The 20573-nt window shown below is 40.0% G+C and overlaps 1 protein-coding gene across 2 annotated transcripts; it reads left to right on the plus strand.

Annotated features, from left to right (window-relative positions):
• The first annotated feature begins 96 nt into the window (after positions 1–96).
• LOC115192926 (patatin-like phospholipase domain-containing protein 2) lies at positions 97–12785 on the plus strand. Of its 2 annotated transcripts, XR_003878017.1 has the most exons (4): positions 97–226; positions 9550–9672; positions 10039–11279; positions 11444–12785. XR_003878017.1 is itself a non-coding variant. In XM_029751880.1 (3 exons), the coding sequence occupies exons 1-3, from the start codon at positions 216–218 to the stop codon at positions 10397–10399; spliced, it is 495 nt and encodes a 164-aa protein (XP_029607740.1). In that variant the 5' UTR covers positions 97–215; the 3' UTR covers positions 10400–12785. The 2 variants fall into 2 exon arrangements, 1 of the variants encoding a protein (XP_029607740.1); XM_029751880.1 differs by having other exon boundaries at positions 10039–12785.
• Positions 12786–20573: the final 7788 nt, after the last annotated feature.

The raw sequence follows: 20573 nt of genomic DNA on the forward strand, positions 1-20573 counted from the left end.
CTGGTTCTAGAGTGTTCTTAGTGTTCTCTCTGTCTCTCTCTGTAGCTCTGGTTCCAGAGTGTTCTAAGTGTTCTCTCTGTCTTTCTCTGTAGCTCTGGTGGAAGCCTGCAAGGAGAGATACAGTCTGGGCCAGTCGCTAAGCAACCTGCTGCCAGTCAGGATGGCGACGGCTATGATGCTTCCATACACCCTCCCCCTGGAGTCCTGCTCTGTCCATGACTGTTAGGTAGGACTAGACCCTATACCCTCACCCTGGAGTCTGCTATATGGGCTGTATTATTATATATGACTAATGGCCTGTCTCTTCTGTCAGACTGTTAGAGTGGCTGTATTATTATATATGACTAATGGCCTGTCTCTTCTGTCAGACTGTTAGAGTGGCTGTATTATTATATATGACTAATGGCCTGTCTCTAATGTCAGACTGTTAGAGTGACTGTATTATTATATGACTAATGGCCTGTCTCTAATGTCAGACTGTTAGAGTGGCTGTATTATTATATATGACTAATGGCCTGTCTCTAATGTCAGACTGTTAGAGTGACTGTATTATTATATATGACTAATGGCCTGTCTCTAATGTCAGACTGTTAGAGTGGCTGTATTATTATATATGACTAATGGCCTGTCTCTAATGTCAGACTGTTAGAGTGACTGTATTATTATATATGACTAATGGCCTGTCTCTAATGTCAGACTGTTAGAGTGACTGTATTATTATATATGACTAATGGCCTGTCTCTAATGTCAGACTGTTAGAGTGACTGTATTATTATATATGACTAATGGCCTGTCTCTTCTGTCAGACTGTTAGAGAGACTGTATTATTATATATGACTAATGGCCTGTCTCTAATGTCAGACTGTTAGAGTGACTGTATTATTATATATGACTAATGGCCTGTCTCTAATGTCAGACTGTTAGAGTGACTGTATTATTATATATGACTAATGGCCTGTCTCTTCTGTCAGACTGTTAGAGTGACTGTATTATTATATATGACTAATGGCCTGTCTCTTCTGTCAGACTGTTAGAGTGACTGTATTATTATATATGACTAATGGCCTGTCTCTAATGTCAGACTGTTAGAGTGACTGTATTATTATATATGACTAATGGCCTGTCTCTAATGTCAGACTGTTAGAGTGACTGTATTATTATATATGACTAATGGCCTGTCTCTAATGTCAGACTGTTAGAGTGACTGTATTATTATATATGATTAATGGCCTGTCTCTTCTGTCAGACTGTTAGAGTGACTGTATTATTATATATGACTAATGGCCTGTCTCTTCTGTCAGACTGTTAGAGTGACTGTATTATTATATATGACTAATGGCCTGTCTCTTCTGTCAGACTGTTAGAGTGACTGTATTATTATATATGACTAATGGCCTGTCTCTAATGTCAGACTGTTAGAGTGACTGTATTATTATATATGACTAATGGCCTGTCTCTAATGTCAGACTGTTAGAGTGACTGTATTATTATATATGACTAATGGCCTGTCTCTAATGTCAGACTGTTAGAGTGACTGTATTATTATATATGACTAATGGCCTGTCTCTTCTGTCAGACTGTTAGAGTGACTGTATTATTATATATGACTAATGGCCTGTCTCTAATGTCAGACTGTTAGAGTGACTGTATTATTATATATGACTAATGGCCTGTCTCTAATGTCAGACTGTTAGAGTGACTGTATTATTATATATGACTAATGGCCTGTCTCTAATGTCAGACTGTTAGAGTGACTGTATTATTATATATGACTAATGGCCTGTCTCTAATGTCAGACTGTTAGAGTGACTGTATTATTATATATGACTAATGGCCTGTCTCTAATGTCAGACTGTTAGAGTGACTGTATTATTATATATGACTAATGGCCTGTCTCTTCTGTCAGACTGTTAGAGTGACTGTATTATTATATATGACTAATGGCCTGTCTCTTCTGTCAGACTGTTAGAGTGACTGTATTATTATATATGACTAATGGCCTGTCTCTAATGTCAGACTGTTAGAGTGACTGTATTATTATATATGACTAATGGCCTGTCTCTAATGTCAGACTGTTAGAGTGACTGTATTATTATATATGACTAATGGCCTGTCTCTAATGTCAGACTGTTAGAGTGACTGTATTATTATATATGACTATTGGCCTGTCTCTAATGTCAGACTGTTAGAGTGACTGTATTATTATATATGACTAATGGCCTGTCTCTAATGTCAGACTGTTAGAGTGACTGTATTATTATATATGACTAATGGCCTGTCTCTAATGTCAGACTGTTAGAGTGACTGTATTATCATATATGACTAATGGCCTGTCTCTAATGTCAGACTGTTAGAGAGACTGTATTATTATATATGACTAATGGCCTGTCTCTAATGTCAGACTGTTAGAGTGACTGTATTATTATATATGACTAATGGCCTGTCTCTAATGTCAGACTGTTAGAGTGACTGTATTATTATATATGACTAATGGCCTGTCTCTTCTGTCAGACTGTTAGAGTGACTGTATTATTATATATGACTAATGGCCTGTCTCTTCTGTCAGACTGTTAGAGTGACTGTATTATTATATATGACTAATGGCCTGTCTCTAATGTCAGACTGTTAGAGTGACTGTATTATTATATATGACTAATGGCCTGTCTCTAATGTCAGACTGTTAGAGTGACTGTATTATTATATATGACTAATGGCCTGTCTCTAATGTCAGACTGTTAGAGTGACTGTATTATTATATGATTAATGGCCTGTCTCTTCTGTCAGACTGTTAGAGTGACTGTATTATTATATATGACTAATGGCCTGTCTCTTCTGTCAGACTGTTAGAGTGACTGTATTATTATATATGACTAATGGCCTGTCTCTTCTGTCAGACTGTTAGAGTGACTGTATTATTATATATGACTAATGGCCTGTCTCTAATGTCAGACTGTTAGAGTGACTGTATTATTATATATGACTAATGGCCTGTCTCTAATGTCAGACTGTTAGAGTGACTGTATTATTATATATGACTAATGGCCTGTCTCTAATGTCAGACTGTTAGAGTGACTGTATTATTATATATGACTAATGGCCTGTCTCTTCTGTCAGACTGTTAGAGTGACTGTATTATTATATATGACTAATGGCCTGTCTCTAATGTCAGACTGTTAGAGTGACTGTATTATTATATATGACTAATGGCCTGTCTCTAATGTCAGACTGTTAGAGTGACTGTATTATTATATATGACTAATGGCCTGTCTCTAATGTCAGACTGTTAGAGTGACTGTATTATTATATATGACTAATGGCCTGTCTCTAATGTCAGACTGTTAGAGTGACTGTATTATTATATATGACTAATGGCCTGTCTCTAATGTCAGACTGTTAGAGTGACTGTATTATTATATATGACTAATGGCCTGTCTCTTCTGTCAGACTGTTAGAGTGACTGTATTATTATATATGACTAATGGCCTGTCTCTTCTGTCAGACTGTTAGAGTGACTGTATTATTATATATGACTAATGGCCTGTCTCTAATGTCAGACTGTTAGAGTGACTGTATTATTATATATGACTAATGGCCTGTCTCTAATGTCAGACTGTTAGAGTGACTGTATTATTATATATGACTAATGGCCTGTCTCTAATGTCAGACTGTTAGAGTGACTGTATTATTATATATGACTATTGGCCTGTCTCTAATGTCAGACTGTTAGAGTGACTGTATTATTATATATGACTAATGGCCTGTCTCTAATGTCAGACTGTTAGAGTGACTGTATTATTATATATGACTAATGGCCTGTCTCTAATGTCAGACTGTTAGAGTGACTGTATTATTATATATGACTAATGGCCTGTCTCTAATGTCAGACTGTTAGAGTGACTGTATTATTATATATGACTAATGGCCTGTCTCTACTGTCAGACTGTTAGAGTGACTGTATTATTATATATGACTAATGGCCTGTCTCTAATGTCAGACTGTTAGAGTGACTGTATTATTATATATGACTAATGGCCTGTCTCTAATGTCAGACTGTTAGAGTGACTGTATTATTATTTATGACTAATGGCCTGTCTCTAATGTCAGACTGTTAGAGTGACTGTATTATTATATATGACTAATGGCCTGTCTCTAATGTCAGACTGTTAGAGTGACTGTATTATTATATATGACTATTGGCCTGTCTCTAATGTCAGACTGTTAGAGTGACTGTATTATTATATATGACTAATGGCCTGTCTCTAATGTCAGACTGTTAGAGTGACTGTATTATTATATATGACTAATGGCCTGTCTCTAATGTCAGACTGTTAGAGTGACTGTATTATTATATATGACTAATGGCCTGTCTCTAATGTCAGACTGTTAGAGTGACTGTATTATTATATATGACTAATGGCCTGTCTCTTCCGTCAGACTGTTAGAGTGACTGTATTATTATATTTGACTAATGGCCTGTCTCTAATGTCAGACTGTTAGAGTGCCTGTGTTATTATATATGACTAATGGCCTGTCTCTAATGTCAGACTGTTAGAGTGACTGTATTATTATATATAACTAATGGCCTGTCTCTAATGTCAGACTGTTAGAGTGACTGTATTATTATATATAACTATTGGCCTGTCTCTAATGTCAGACTGTTAGAGTGACTGTATTATTATATATGACTAATGGCCTGTCTCTAATGTCAGACTGTTAGAGTGACTGTATTATTATATATGACTAATGGCCTGTCTCTAATGTCAGACTGTTAGAGTGACTGTATTATTATATATGACTAATGGCCTGTCTCTAATGTCAGACTGTTAGAGAGACTGTATTATTATATATGACTAATGGCCTGTCTCTAATGTCAGACTGTTAGAGTGACTGTATTATTATATATGACTAATGGCCTGTCTCTAATGTCAGACTGTTAGAGTGACTGTATTATTATATATGACTAATGGCCTGTCTCTAATGTCAGACTGTTAGAGTGACTGTATTATTATATATGACTAATGGCCTGTCTCTAATGTCAGACTGTTAGAGTGGCTGTATTATTATATATGACTAATGGCCTGTCTCTAATGTCAGACTGTTAGAGTGACTGTATTATTATATATGACTATTGGCCTGTCTCTAATGTCAGACTGTTAGAGTGACTGTATTATTATATATGACTAATGGCCTGTCTCTAATGTCAGACTGTTAGAGTGACTGTATTATTATATATGACTAATGGCCTGTCTCTAATGTCAGACTGTTAGAGTGACTGTATTATTATATATGACTAATGGCCTGTCTCTAATGTCAGAATGTTAGAGTGACTGTATTATTATATATGACTAATGGCCTGTCTCTAATGTCAGACTGTTAGAGTGACTGTATTATTATATATGACTAATGGCCTGTCTCTAATGTCAGACTGTTAGAGTGACTGTATTATTATATATGACTAATGGCCTGTCTCTAATGTCAGACTGTTAGAGTGACTGTATTATTATATATGACTAATGGCCTGTCTCTAATGTCAGACTGTTAGAGTGACTGTATTATTATATATGACTAATGGCCTGTCTCTAATGTCAGACTGTTAGAGTGACTGTATTATTATATATGACTAATGGCCTGTCTCTAATGTCAGACTGTTAGAGTGACTGTATTATTATATATGACTAATGGCCTGTCTCTAATGTCAGACTGTTAGAGTGACTGTATTATTATATATGACTAATGGCCTGTCTCTTCTGTCAGACTGTTAGAGTGACTGTATTATTATATATGACTAATGGCCTGTCTCTAATGGCAGACTGTTAGAGTGACTGTATTATTATATATGACTAATTGTCTGTCTCTAATGTCAGATTGTTAGATTGACTGTATTATTATATATGACTAATGGTCTGTCTCTAATGTCAGACTGTTAGAGTGACTGTATTATTATATATGACTATTGGCCTGTCTCTAATGTCAGACTGTTAGAGTGACTGTATTATTATATATGACTAATGGCCTGTCTCTAATGTCAGACTGTTAGAGTGACTGTATTATTATATATGACTAATGGCCTGTCTCTAATGTCAGACTGTTAGAGTGACTGTATTATTATATATGACTAATGGCCTGTCTCTAATGTCAGACTGTTAGAGTGACTGTATTATTATTTATGACTAATGGCCTGTCTCTAATGTCAGACTGTTAGAGTGACTGTATTATTATATATGACTAATGGCCTGTCTCTAATGTCAGACTGTTAGAGTGACTGTATTATTATATATGACTAATGGCCTGTCTCTAATGTCAGACTGTTAGAGTGACTGTATTATTATATATGACTAATGGCCTGTCTCTAATGTCAGACTGTTAGAGTGGTTGTATTATTATATATGACTAATGGTCTGTCTCTAATGTCAGACTGTTAGAGTGACTGTATTATTATATATGACTAATGGCCTGTCTCTAATGTCAGACTGTTAGAGTGACTGTATTATTATATTTGACTAATGGCCTGTCTCTAATGTCAGACTGTTAGAGTGACTGTATTATTATATATGACTAATGGCCTGTCTCTAATGTCAGACTGTTAGAGTGACTGTATTATTATATTTGACTAATGGCCTGTCTCTAATGTCAGACTGTTAGAGTGGCTGTATTATTATATATGACTAATGGTCTGTCTCTAATGTCAGACTGTTAGAGTGACTGTATTATTATATATGACTAATGGCCTGTCTCTAATGTCAGACTGTTAGAGTGACTGTATTATTATATATGACTAATGGCCTGTCTCTAATGTCAGACTGTTAGAGTGACTGTATTATTATATATGACTAATGGCCTGTCTCTAATGTCAGACTGTTAGAGTGACTGTATTATTATATATGACTAATGGCCTGTCTCTAATGTCAGACTGTTAGAGTGACTGTATTATTATATATGACTAATGGCCTGTCTCTAATGTCAGACTGTTAGAGTGACTGTATTATTATATATGACTAATGGCCTGTCTCTAATGTCAGACTGTTAGAGTGGCTGTATTATTATATATGACTAATGGTCTGTCTCTAATGTCAGACTGTTAGAGTGACTGTATTATTATATATGACTAATGGCCTGTCTCTAATGTCAGACTGTTAGAGTGACTGTATTATTATATTTGACTAATGGCCTGTCTCTAATGTCAGACTGTTAGAGTGACTGTATTATTATATATGACTAATGGCCTGTCTCTAATGTCAGACTGTTAGAGTGACTGTATTATTATATATGACTAATGGCCTGTCTCTAATGTCAGACTGTTAGAGTGGCTGTATTATTATATATGACTAATGGTCTGTCTCTAATGTCAGACTGTTAGAGTGACTGTATTATTATATATGACTAATGGCCTGTCTCTAATGTCAGACTGTTAGAGTGACTGTATTATTATATATGACTAATGGCCTGTCTCTAATGTCAGACTGTTAGAGTGACTGTATTATTATATATGACTAATGGCCTGTCTCTAATGTCAGACTGTTAGAGTGACTGTATTATTATATATGACTAATGGCCTGTCTCTAATGTCAGACTGTTAGAGTGACTGTATTATTATATATGACTAATGGCCTGTCTCTAATGTCAGACTGTTAGAGTGACTGTATTATTATATATGACTAATGGCCTGTCTCTAATGTCAGACTGTTAGAGTGGCTGTATTATTATATATGACTAATGGCCTGTCTCTAATGTCAGACTGTTAGAGTGGCTGTATTATTATATATGACTAATGGCCTGTCTCTAATGTCAGACTGTTAGAGTGACTGTATTATTATATATGACTAATGGCCTGTCTCTAATGTCAGACTGTTAGAGTGACTGTATTATTATATATGACTAATGGCCTGTCTCTAATGTCAGACTGTTAGAGTGACTGTATTATTATATATGACTAATGGCCTGTCTCTAATGTCAGACTGTTAGAGTGACTGTATTATTATATATGACTAATGGCCTGTCTCTAATGTCAGACTGTTAGAGTGGCTGTATTATTATATATGACTAATGGCCTGTCTCTAATGTCAGACTGTTAGAGTGACTGTATTATTATATATGACTAATGGCCTGTCTCTAATGTCAGACTGTTAGAGTGACTGTATTATTATATATGACTAATGGCCTGTCTCTAATGTCAGACTGTTAGAGTGACTGTATTATTATATATGACTAATGGCCTGTCTCTAATGTCAGACTGTTAGAGTGACTGTATTATTATATATGACTAATGGCCTGTCTCTAATGTCAGACTGTTAGAGTGACTGTATTATTATTTATGACTAATGGCCTGTCTCTAATGTCAGACTGTTAGAGTGACTGTATTATTATATATGACTAATGGCCTGTCTCTAATGTCAGACTGTTAGAGTGACTGTATTATTATATATGACTAATGGCCTGTCTCTAATGTCAGACTGTTAGAGTGACTGTATTATTATATATGACTAATGGCCTGTCTCTAATGTCAGACTGTTAGAGTGGCTGTATTATTATATATGACTAATGGTCTGTCTCTAATGTCAGACTGTTAGAGTGACTGTATTATTATATATGACTAATGGCCTGTCTCTAATGTCAGACTGTTAGAGTGACTGTATTATTATATATGACTAATGGCCTGTCTCTAATGTCAGACTGTTAGAGTGACTGTATTATTATATATGACTAATGGCCTGTCTCTAATGTCAGACTGTTAGAGTGACTGTATTATTATATATGACTAATGGCCTGTCTCTAATGTCAGACTGTTAGAGTGGCTGTATTATTATATATGACTAATGGTCTGTCTCTAATGTCAGACTGTTAGAGTGACTGTATTATTATATATGACTAATGGCCTGTCTCTAATGTCAGACTGTTAGAGTGACTGTATTATTATATATGACTAATGGCCTGTCTCTAATGTCAGACTGTTAGAGTGACTGTATTATTATATATGACTAATGGCCTGTCTCTAATGTCAGACTGTTAGAGTGACTGTATTATTATATATGACTAATGGCCTGTCTCTAATGTCAGACTGTTAGAGTGACTGTATTATTATTTATGACTAATGGCCTGTCTCTAATGTCAGACTGTTAGAGTGACTGTATTATTATATATGACTAATGGCCTGTCTCTAATGTCAGACTGTTAGAGTGACTGTATTATTATATATGACTAATGGCCTGTCTCTAATGTCAGACTGTTAGAGTGACTGTATTATTATATATGACTAATGGCCTGTCTCTAATGTCAGACTGTTAGAGTGACTGTATTATTATATATGACTAATGGCCTGTCTCTAATGTCAGACTGTTAGAGTGGCTGTATTATTATATATGACTAATGGCCTGTCTCTAATGTCAGACTGTTAGAGTGACTGTATTATTATATATGACTAATGGCCTGTCTCTAATGTCAGACTGTTAGAGTGACTGTATTATTATATATGACTAATGGCCTGTCTCTAATGTCAGACTGTTAGAGTGACTGTATTATTATATATGACTAATGGCCTGTCTCTAATGTCAGACTGTTAGAGTGGCTGCCTGATGTTCAGGAGGATGTGGGATGGATCAGGGAGCAGGTCGTTAAGGTGTTGCAGTGTGCTGTGAGCCGGGCCACCAAGACTGTCTCCAACCACGTCTCTGCAAAGTAAGTAAGGATACAGACAGACAGACAGACAGACAGACAGACAGACAGACAGACAGACAGACAGACAGACAGACAGACAGACAGACAGACAGACAGACAGACAGACAGACACACACACAGACAGACAGACAGACAGACAGACAGACAGACAGACAGACAGACAGACAGACAGACAGACAGACAGACAGACAGACAGAAACAGACAGAGACAGACAGACAAACATTCCTACTTACTGTTTGTAAACATTTTTATGATCAATTTGTATTGATTACTTCAGCATCGTCTGAGAAGAATGTCTTCCTCTACCGGTGGTAGAGACACTTGAAGTCCTTATTTCTCATGATCTAATGAGTCTCTCTCTTTAGCTGTTACTACCAGTTGGAGCTGCGTCACTGCCAGTCCCTGCCTGCCCAACTCAACCCTGCCAGACTGCTCCCTAGCTGGGTGAGGGGAGGCAGCTCCTCTGTCCTGGATGTTATCAGTCGTCTGGACCAGTACCAGAGGCAGCTGCTGCCGGGCTCTTTCTGTGTCAACCTGGACCTCCAGGGCGCCTTATACACCAGCGGGACCCCAGGCCCAGGAAGATACCCCAAAGCTGGGGAAGGAAGTCCAGGACCAGCCCTGGACTCTATGGCCTCCATCATAGACCCAGATGAGGTAGAGGGGATGGGCCTGATGATGAGGAGGCTCAATGAAAACCACAACTCTACTCCAACCTCGCTCTAATATTATAATGTATCCCTAAAGAAAAGGACTAGGGTGGACTGTAGATTAGGGCGTGTCCAGAGGGTAAATTAGGGTGTGTCCAGAGGGTAAATTAGGGCGTGTCCAGAGGGTAGATTAGGGTGTGTCCAGAGGGTAAATTAGGGCGTGTCCAGAGGGTAAATTAGGGCGTGTCCAGAGGGTAGATTAGGGTGTGTCCAGAGGGTAAATTAGGGCGTGTCCAGAGGGTAAATTAGGGCGTGTCCAGAGGGTAATTTAGGGCGTGTCCAGAGGATACACTGAGCCAAACCCACGTTAAGTACACCGAAACAAACACACGTTCAGTACACTGAACCAAACCCACGTTCAGTACACTGAACCAAACCCACGTTCAGTACACCGAACCAAACCCACGTTCAGTACACCGAAACAAACCCACGTTCAGTACACCGAAACAAACCCACGTTCAGTACACCGAAACAAACCCACGTTCAGTACACCGAAACAAACCCACATCAGTACACTGAAACAAACCCACGTTCAGCAGACTGAAACAAACCCACGTTCAGTACACTGAGCCAAACCCACGTTCAGTAGACTGAGTGCATATATTTAATTGTATGTGGCCCCAGCGGGAATCAAACCCATGATGACACTGGCGTCGCTGACGCCACACTGTTACTATTATTATCTGTATTATCTTAAAACTACACTGTTGGTTAGAAGGGCTTGTCAGTAAGCATTTTCACTGTAAGGTTCTACACCTGTTGTATTAGGCGCATGTGACAAATACAATTTGATTTGATTTATCGACTGAGCCACACAGGATCTCCAGGAGCTGTTAAGGTAGCTGTTAAGGTAGCTGTTAAGGTAGCTGTTAAGGTAGCTGTTGGTAGCTGTTAAGGTAGCTGTTAAGGTAGCTGTTAAGGTAGCTGTTAAGGTAGCTGTTACGGTAGCCATTAAGGTAGTTGTTAAGGTAGCTGTTGGTAGCTGTTAAGGTAGCTGTTACGGTAGCTGTTACGGTAGCTGTTAAGGTAGCTGTTAAGGTAGCTGTTGGTAGCTGTTAAGGTAGCTGTTACGGTAGCTGTTAAGGTAGCTGTTAAGGTAGCTGTTAAGGTAGCTGTTGGTAGCTGTTACGGTAGCTGTTAAGGTAGCTGTTAAGGTAGCTGTTAAGGTAGCTGTTAAGGTAGCTGTTACGGTAGCCGTTAAGGTAGTTGTTAAGGTAGCTGTTGGTAGCTGTTAAGGTAGCTGTTACGGTAGCTGTTAAGGTAGCTGTTAAGGTAGCTGTTGGTAGCTGTTAAGGTAGCTGTTGGTAGCTGTTAAGGTAGCTGTTAAGGTAGCTGTTAAGGTAGCTGTTAAGGTAGCTGTTGGTAGCTGTTAAGGTAGCTGTTAAGGTAGCTGTTGGTAGCTGTTAAGGTAGCTGTTGGTAGCAGTTAAGATAGCTGTTAAGGTAGCTGTTAAGGTAGCTGTTAAGGTAGCTGTTAAGGCCCTAGTGGGATGTATATTAGGATCACAGATTGTTGATGCCTAGGAACCTACAGGTTTGTTAAATAGCCTACAGAAACAAAATAACCAAAAATGTATTTAGGCCTATCCCATCTTGGCTAAATATGTTGAACATGTTTGCAGTCCACATTGTAAGAAGCCAAATTGCAATATGGCTTCAATATGGAAATACTGTATATTGTTAAACATAGCATTCACACTGATATGGGTGCTAGGCTACAAATGGCCATTATGTCTGCCATGTCTGAGCCGTGGACATGCCAAACGTTGTCAATAAGCAATATTAAATTCACTTTTGATTCACTTATTAAAAAGAGAGGGAATAATTTGAATCAAATTCTAATCATAACCAAACCACTTGTTTTTAAAAGTATTTCTCTAAATACAGTCACAGGCACCATAATAGGCGTATAATATTAAGCCAACGCAGACGGTGGAGGTTTTTACATACGTCCAAACATTTTACACAAGCTGGATGAAGATCCTATATAAAGAGAATGTCCACTTGTCACAACGTCCACAGGTGGCTCCTCTCCCCGTTCGGGCGGCGCTCGGCGCTCGGCGTCGCCGGCCTACTAGCTGCCACCGATTTCCTTTTCTGTTTGGTAATGTCTGGTTAGGGTAACACCTGTTTTGTGGTTAGTAATTAGTGGGGTATTTAGTCTGTTTTGTGTTTGGGGTTGTGTGGGATTGTTTCGTGTCTGTTATCGTAGGTTGGGGGGGGGGATTTATTTTCTGGTCCTTTTATATTTAGCGTTTTGGCTTTAGGGTTGCTGGGCTGCGTCCCGATATATTCCCAAGACTGTGTTAGTCTTCCTTTGTTGGAATATTTTTTCCCTTGCCTTGTAGGCTTGATATTTTGGACTTGTTTTTTCTTCATTAAAGTAACTACGTGTTTCACGTACCTAGGTCTCCTGCGCCTGACTTCACCCCTCCTGCAGAACTATTATTTGACACCACTCACCTTTATACTGCTCCCCAATAGAATGTTTTAGAAACCTCATGGATGGAACCATCTTACTGAGCGCATTCACACTTTTCCAGAAATAGCAGATTGCATTTCATGCGAACTGGACGTTCACCATAAAGCCAGGATGGTGAATCATTCTAATAAGTCTTGTTTTTCATTTTATTTGATTAAAAACTAGATATCTGTTTATTTTATTTTTATTTTTTATTTTTTTTAAACATCAATAGTTTGAAATAGCTTGAAGTCAGACGCATGATATCATAAAATTCACAGGATAAAAAAGACAGGGCGGTCGGCCTCCCGAGTGGCACAGTGGTCTAAGGTACTGCATCGCAGTGTTACAGCATCACTACAGTCTGGTGATTCGTTCCCGGCTGTGACCGGAAGTCCTGTAGGGCACAATTGGCGCCGCGTCATCCGGGTTAGGGGAGGGTTTGACCGGGGTCGGCTTTACTTGGTTCATCGCGCTCTAGTGACTCCTTGTGGCGGGCCGGGCGCCTGCAGGCTGACCTTGGTCGTCAGTTGAACGGTGTTTCATCTCACACATTGGTGCGGCTGGCTTCCGGGTTAAGTTGGCGGGTGGGTGTTAAGGAGCGCGGTTTGGCGGGTCATGTTTCTGAGGACTTATGACTCGACTTTCATCTCCCGAGCCCATTGGGGAGTTGCAGCGATGAGACAAGATTATAATCACGAAAAATAGGGGATAAGAAAATTATCTGAATAAATAATAATGACCCTAATAATGAACCAATCTTAGCTGGGTATAGCCCATAGGCCGTGGGTAAGGGTAGCCCATAGGCCGTGGGTAAGGGTAACCTATAGGCCGTGGGTAAGGGTAACCTATAGGCCGTGGGTAAGGGTAACCTATAGGCCGTGGGTAAGGGTAACCTATAGGCCGTGGGTAAGGGTAACCTATAGGTCGAGGGTAAGGGTAACCTATAGGCCGTGGGTAAGGGTAACCTATAGGCCGTGGGTAAGGGTAACCTATAGGCCGTGGGTAAGGGTAACCTATAGGCCGTGGGTAAGGGTAACCTATAGGCCGTGGGTAAGGGTAACCTATAGGCCGTGGGTAAGGGTAACCTATAGGCCGTGGGTAAGGGTAACCTATAGGCCGTGGGTAAGGGTAACCTATAGGCCGTGGGTAAGCTACCCTGATGGGAATATGGACATGAAGGTTTTTTACGCATGTCCAATGCGGGAGTTGGCTAAAACATTGTAGGCCTACAAAATACATACAGTTGAAGTCGGAAGTGTACATACACTTAATTAGTTTACATAAGTTTACATACACAAAAGTATCTATATCCACAGTAAAACAAGTCCTATATCGACCTAACCTGAAAGGCCGCTCAGCAAGGAAGAAGCCACTGCTCCAAAACCGCCATAAAAAAGCCAGACTGAGGTTTGCAACTGCACTTGGGGGCAAAGACTGTACTTTTTTGGAGAAATGTCCTCTGGTCTGATGAAACAAAAATAGAACTGTTTGGCCATAATGACCATCGTTATGTTTGGAGGAAAAAGGGAGAGGCTTGCAAGCCAAAGAACACCATCCCAACCATGAAGCACAGGGGGTGGCAGCATCATGTTGTGGGGGTGCTTTGCTGCAGGAGGGACTGGTGCACTTCACAAAATAGATGGCATCATGAGGTAGGAAAATGGTGTGGGTATTTTGAAGCAACATCTCAAGACATCAGTCAGGAAGTTAAAGCTTGGTTGCAAATGGGTCTTCCAAATGGACAATGACCCCAAGCATACTTCCAAAGTTGTGGCAAAATGGCTTCAGGACAATAAAGTCAAGGTATTGGAGTGGTCATCACAAAGCCCTGACCTCAATCCTATAGAAATTTGTTGGCAGAACTGAAAAAGCGTGTGTGAGCAAGGAGGCCTACAAACCTGACTCAGTTACACCAGCTCTGTCAGGAGGAATGGGCCAAAATTCACCCAACTTATTGTGGGAAGCTTGTGGAAGGTTACCCAAAACGTTTGACCCAAGTTAAACAATGTAAAGGCAATGCAATCAAATACTAATTGAGTGTATGTAAACTTCTGAGCCACTGGGAATGTGATGAAAGAAATAAAAGCTGAAATAAATAATTCTCTCTACTGTTATTCTGACATTTCACATTCTTAAAATAAAGTGGTGATGCTAACTGACCTAAGACTGGGAATTTTTACTAGGATTAAATGTCAGGAATTGTGAAAAACTGAGTTTAAATGTATTTGGCTAAGGTGTATGTAAACTTCAGATTTCAACTGTAGATAAGAAGGGGATGCTGCCAAACTTAATAAAGTTTTGGTGATTTAAGATTTATTTCAAAGCAGTCTCACGAGCCAAACCTTTTATTTATAGGCTTGGCTGCTTGGCAAATGCATTGGGCAGGACAAAAAAAGTGCTTGGTTTTTAATAAAAATGAAAGCAAATGGCATAAAACATTTGTTTATTAATAAGAGGGTTACCTGCACAAAAAAAAACACATCTCATCTTTTGTTCCATGAGCATACTGTAAGGGCCCCACTAAGACCTGTTGTTCCATGAGCATACTGTAAGGGCCCCACTAAGACCTGTTGTTCCATGAGCATACTGTAAGGGCACCACTAAGACCTGTTGTTCCATGAGCATACTGTAAGGGCCCCGCTAAGACCTGTTGTTCCATGAGCATACTGTAAGGGCCCCGCTAAGACCTGTTGTTCCATGAGCATACTGTAAGGGCACCGCTAAGACCTGTTGTTCCATGAGCATACTGTAAGGGCACGGCTAAGACCTGTTGTTACATGAGCATACTGTAAGGGCCCCACTATGACCTGTTGTTCCATGAGCATACTGTAAGGGCCCCGCTAAGACCTGTTGTTCCATGAGCATACTGTAAGGGCACCGCTAAGACCTGTTGTTCCATGAGCATACTGTAAGGGCACCACTAAGACCTGTTGTTCCATGAGCATACTGTAAGGGCCCCGCTAAGACCTGTTGTTCCATGAGCATACTGTAAGGGCACCGCTAAGACCTGTTGTTCCATGAGCATACTGTAAGGGCCCCGCTAAGACCTGTTGTTCCATGAGCATACTGTAAGGGCCCCGCTAAGACCTGTTGTTCCATGAGCATACTGTAAGGGCCCCACTAAGACCTGTTCTTCCATGAGCATACTGTAAGGGCACCGCTAAGACCTGTTGTTCCATGAGCATACTGTAAGGGCCCCGCTAAGACCTGTTGTTCCATGAGCATACTGTAAGGGCACCGCTAAGACCTGTTGTTCCATGAGCATACTGTAAGGGCCCCGCTAAGACCTGTTGTTCCATGAGCATACTGTAAGGGCCCCACTAAGACCTGTTCTTCCATGAGCATACTGTAAGGGCCCCACTAAGACCTGTTGTTCCACGAGCATACTGTAAGGGCACCACTAAGACCTGTTGTTCCATGAGCATACTGTAAGGGCACCACTAAGACCTGTTGTTCCATGAGCATACTGTAAGGGCCCCGCTATGACCTGCTTTTGGTTGGTAATAAATCTCCTGATATGCGCTGCATGAAATGTTTGCGCTTGTTTTCAAGGACACACCTTAAAATATTGCCACCCTTCCCACCTCAGGACAAGCAAGCTGATATTAGACAGGTAAATGGCTGAACCTGGTGCATGGGGTGGAAAATGCCAGCGTGCCAGTTTTAACAGGCTGAAATTGCACACTAACGTACGTTTCGCACAAAAATAGAGCCCAATTAGTCAAGTCACGTTGGCACCCTACTCTGATTATAACCTAACAGAACTTTTCTAAAAGGAAAAACAAACAGTATTTTATATTCCAATATGTTATATATAATATATATATAATATAATTTTAAGCTATAGTCATACAGTTTGACAGGGCCATAAGGGTAGTGCTCATCAGTGGGGAAATTGGATCTCCCAATTTGTTTCATTTTATCAACACTTATGTACAACCAATTGTTTAAAACTTGTGTGTTCTGGTGGACTGTTTTCAGAATGTTTGTGTTCTGGTGGACTGTTTTCAGAATGTTTGTGTTCTGGTGGACTGTTTTCAGAATGTTTGTGTTCTGGTGGACTGTTTTCAGAATGTTTGTGTTCTGGTGGACTGTTTTCAGAATGTTTGTGTTCTGGTGGACTGTTTTCAGAATGTTTGTGTTCTGGTGGACTGTTTTCAGAATGTTTGTGGACTGTTTTTAGAATGTTTGTATTCTGGTGGACTGTTTTCAGAATGTTTGTGTTCTGGTGGACTGTTTTCAGAATGTTTGTGTTCTGGTGGACTGTTTTCAGAATGTTTGTGTTCTGGTGGACTGTTTTCAGAATGTTTGTGGACTGTTTTCAGAATGTTTGTATTCTGGTGGACTAGTGAAGAGGGAATGAGAAGAAGGGAAGGAGAGCTCTGAATAACTTTAACAGGTTATGTGTGGATGGCTTCTTGACTGAGGGACGTAATGCACGTGCCCAACCAATGTACTATTCATTCTGAAACCAATTGTACTGTTTCTGTGTCTGTGTTTTTCTATGTATAGGTCAACTTGTCTTACCAATATTTATATGAGTAATATGCCAATACCTTGCTATTACAGAATGTAAAATGTACATGGACAACTGATTCTGTCTTAACAACAACCAGCATGGCTCTGAAGGGGGATGATATACAAGGAGATCCAATGGGAATACATTTCACATATCACCAGATATTACTGCACCTGACTGCAATATAATAAAGACTACATGAGTGAATACATGGAAACAGAAACATGTCTGTTATTCGCTAAGTACGAATATGTTAATTCATGTTAATTCATTATTGCACATATTTGTCAATACTGCAGTATACTGTTATCTCTAACAGCTGTAGTGTTATTTATCTCCATTGGTCAATACTGCAGTATACTGTTATCTCTAACAGCTGTAGTGTTATTTATCTCCATTGGTCAATACTGCAGTATACTGTATCTCTAACAGCTGTAGTGTAATTCATCTCCAACACTGCTTGTTACTGTTGTTCACCATCTGACTTTAGGAAATCACAGAGTTCTAGATGTGAACGACATGTGTAATGTGGACTTGTCTGTATGCTGTTTAGTGTATTGCTGGCAGCAGCTTCTCACCAAGGCACATCCTGGTTATGTGTTAATGTACTGAATAAAGGTGATTCTGATGCACGGTTCACATGCATATGCTTTCACTGCAGATGAAATAAAGTAAGTTATGAGCAGGGTTTAAAATACCTATAAATGTTTACAATGTTGACTAAATCTTGGAATTTCTAAGTGCTTTAATTAAGTGGCTCATATTTCAATAACATGTTAATTCAGCTATAGAAGTGTCATACCCATAGGGGGAACCAGTGCATGTACCCCCATCAGATTTGTCCTGTTTTTGTTCTTTTTCAGATGTTAAATTAATTTACTAAAATTCATTTTGTATTTGTCCACATTTTATCATCATTATTTGTCTGTCTGGTGTTTTGTGGAGGGAGCAGTATCGTCAGTGGAGGAGGAGGAGGAGGAGGAGGAGGAGGAGGAGGAGGAGGAGGAGAGAGAGAGAGAGAGAGAGAGAGAGAGAGAGGAGAGAGAGAGAGAGAGAGAGAGAGAGAGAGAGAGAGAGAGAGAGAGGGCGCCTTGACGGGCAGGACTCATGTTTATAAATTAATTTGATGTAACCTATTGATTCCCTGATGAATAAATAAAAAATTAAAATAATGTTTTGTTGTTTCTCTGTAATACTAGCCACCTAACAATTTTATGAAGTTAGCTTTAGCTTGGCAGCCATATGGGTTCACATTCTCCTAACCTCATAACTAGCTACCAATCCATTTAGAGTAGCTTGTCTAACTAAACCAGCATGCCTGCTGCCAAGATTGCTAGACTTTGGAAAAGCAAGCAATAACTAAATGTACTGAATAAAGCTCACATTCATTTCAATCTGTTACCCAGATGTTGAGCAGAGATACAGAAGAAACTTATTGTCGCTGTCTGATGAAAATTACCATATTTTCCCCATGAACTAATATACAATTCTGAAACTACAGAAGCTATTTTGAATGCATTTTCTTGGTCCTAGATTCATGAAATGTTCAGAGCACATTGTTTTCAATAAATAAATAAATGAAAATCTAGTTACCAAGTTTTCATCAGACAACAGAAATATTTTTGTTTCTTTAAAAACATGAAAATAACCACCAGCCAGTCAGGAGAATACAGACAGCTCAAGAGGTATGCTTAGAAATGGTTTAAATGTAATCTGGCACCTTGTGATAATATCATAATATGCCTGTGTGTGTGTATTGATCATGATACCATGCTATGTGTCTGTATTGATAGTGTGTGTTATGATCCCATGTACTGTGTTGTAATGTGGAGGTAACATCCCGGACATGTTAGTGCAGTATATTGATATGTTTCATAGACACCAGTCAGAATGACACCCTCTGGAATGTGTAGAATAGAATTATTCATGATGAAAAGAAAAGTTGCTTCAGGGACTCGAACCCGGGGCCAGCGACTGGCGAGACGACGCGTTAACCCACGTTAACCTTTCGATAAAGTCGCTAGCTGCTGTGTTCAGGTCGCTACAGTACAGTTACCCCCTTCCTTCGGGAGAGCGTGTCCCCACGCTTCTCTATACCAAGTTCCTCACGTGTACACGCCTCTCCCGATGGCCTAATCCCACTTCTGACACCAACGTAGCAAATTGTTGGGTTAAGGTTGCTACAATATTGCAGAGAATCATATACTGTATGTTTGTCATAGGAAAAAGGTTAACTTTCCATGGCCACTCAATTTAACCATTTCCAATTAGACATCCTCAAGGGCCAGCTGTTGACAAATTGCAGCACTTCGGCTACACTTTGGTGCATAAGTAAAGTCGTTTTTTTCCCTGCATGGTTTGCCTAGGGCCCGAGACTAATATGGAAGCTTTACAGTATTTGCACCACACACTGGAGACAGCTTATATCCAAGACGTTCTTGCCTGCGTGGGAGTCCTACAATGCGTCATCAGCATGCCTGCTGCTTTTTGTTTTTCCAGTAGCCTGCTCAGATCACCACTGGCCCGGCCTGACACACTCTTGGGAGAATGCCCTGTTCTGTCCTTCCAAAGTTCGACTGTCGTATGAGTTTGTTACCGCCAGGGGGCGCAGTCTCTCGGAAAGGACATCCCTAATGCAGCTCTACTTTGGCTCCGCCGGCAACATGAACTGAATCTACCCGGGAGAGACCCGAGGAAGATGGCGGCGACTGATCGTTCCCGATCCGAAGCTGCAAAACAGCGTAGGCAGGATCAATTACAGCGATGGCTAGGCTCTGAAACCGATCAGACGGGACCGGGAACGCGGGACGGGTCGACGGGAACCGGGACGCGGAGGGCCCGGGTTCGGTTCGCTCAGGGAGCCGTGTTTATGGCAGCCTGTTCGGCCGGGGACAGAGAGGAGGTAGCGGCGCTCCTACGACAGGGCGCTGACATCAACCACGCCAATATAGACGGACTGACAGCGCTTCACCAGGTACTCAACCAGCTACTTCAGCCTGACCAGCGGGTACAGAGTTGTTACATTGTTACGGGTCGTTTGAGCAGTGGAATGAGAGGGTGGAAACAGTGGAGCGATCTGTGTTGTAGACTACGACGAAACAAAAAAATGTTCAATTAGCTACTGTAACAAAGTAACCCTTTGAGTGAACATCGCATCGATAATCGACAAGTAGACAGAAAACACTGTCAAAACAACTTTTATCTCGTC

Source organism: Salmo trutta, chromosome 4 (genome assembly GCF_901001165.1).
Source record: "Salmo trutta chromosome 4, fSalTru1.1, whole genome shotgun sequence".
Taxonomy (NCBI): Eukaryota; Metazoa; Chordata; class Actinopteri; order Salmoniformes; family Salmonidae; genus Salmo; species Salmo trutta.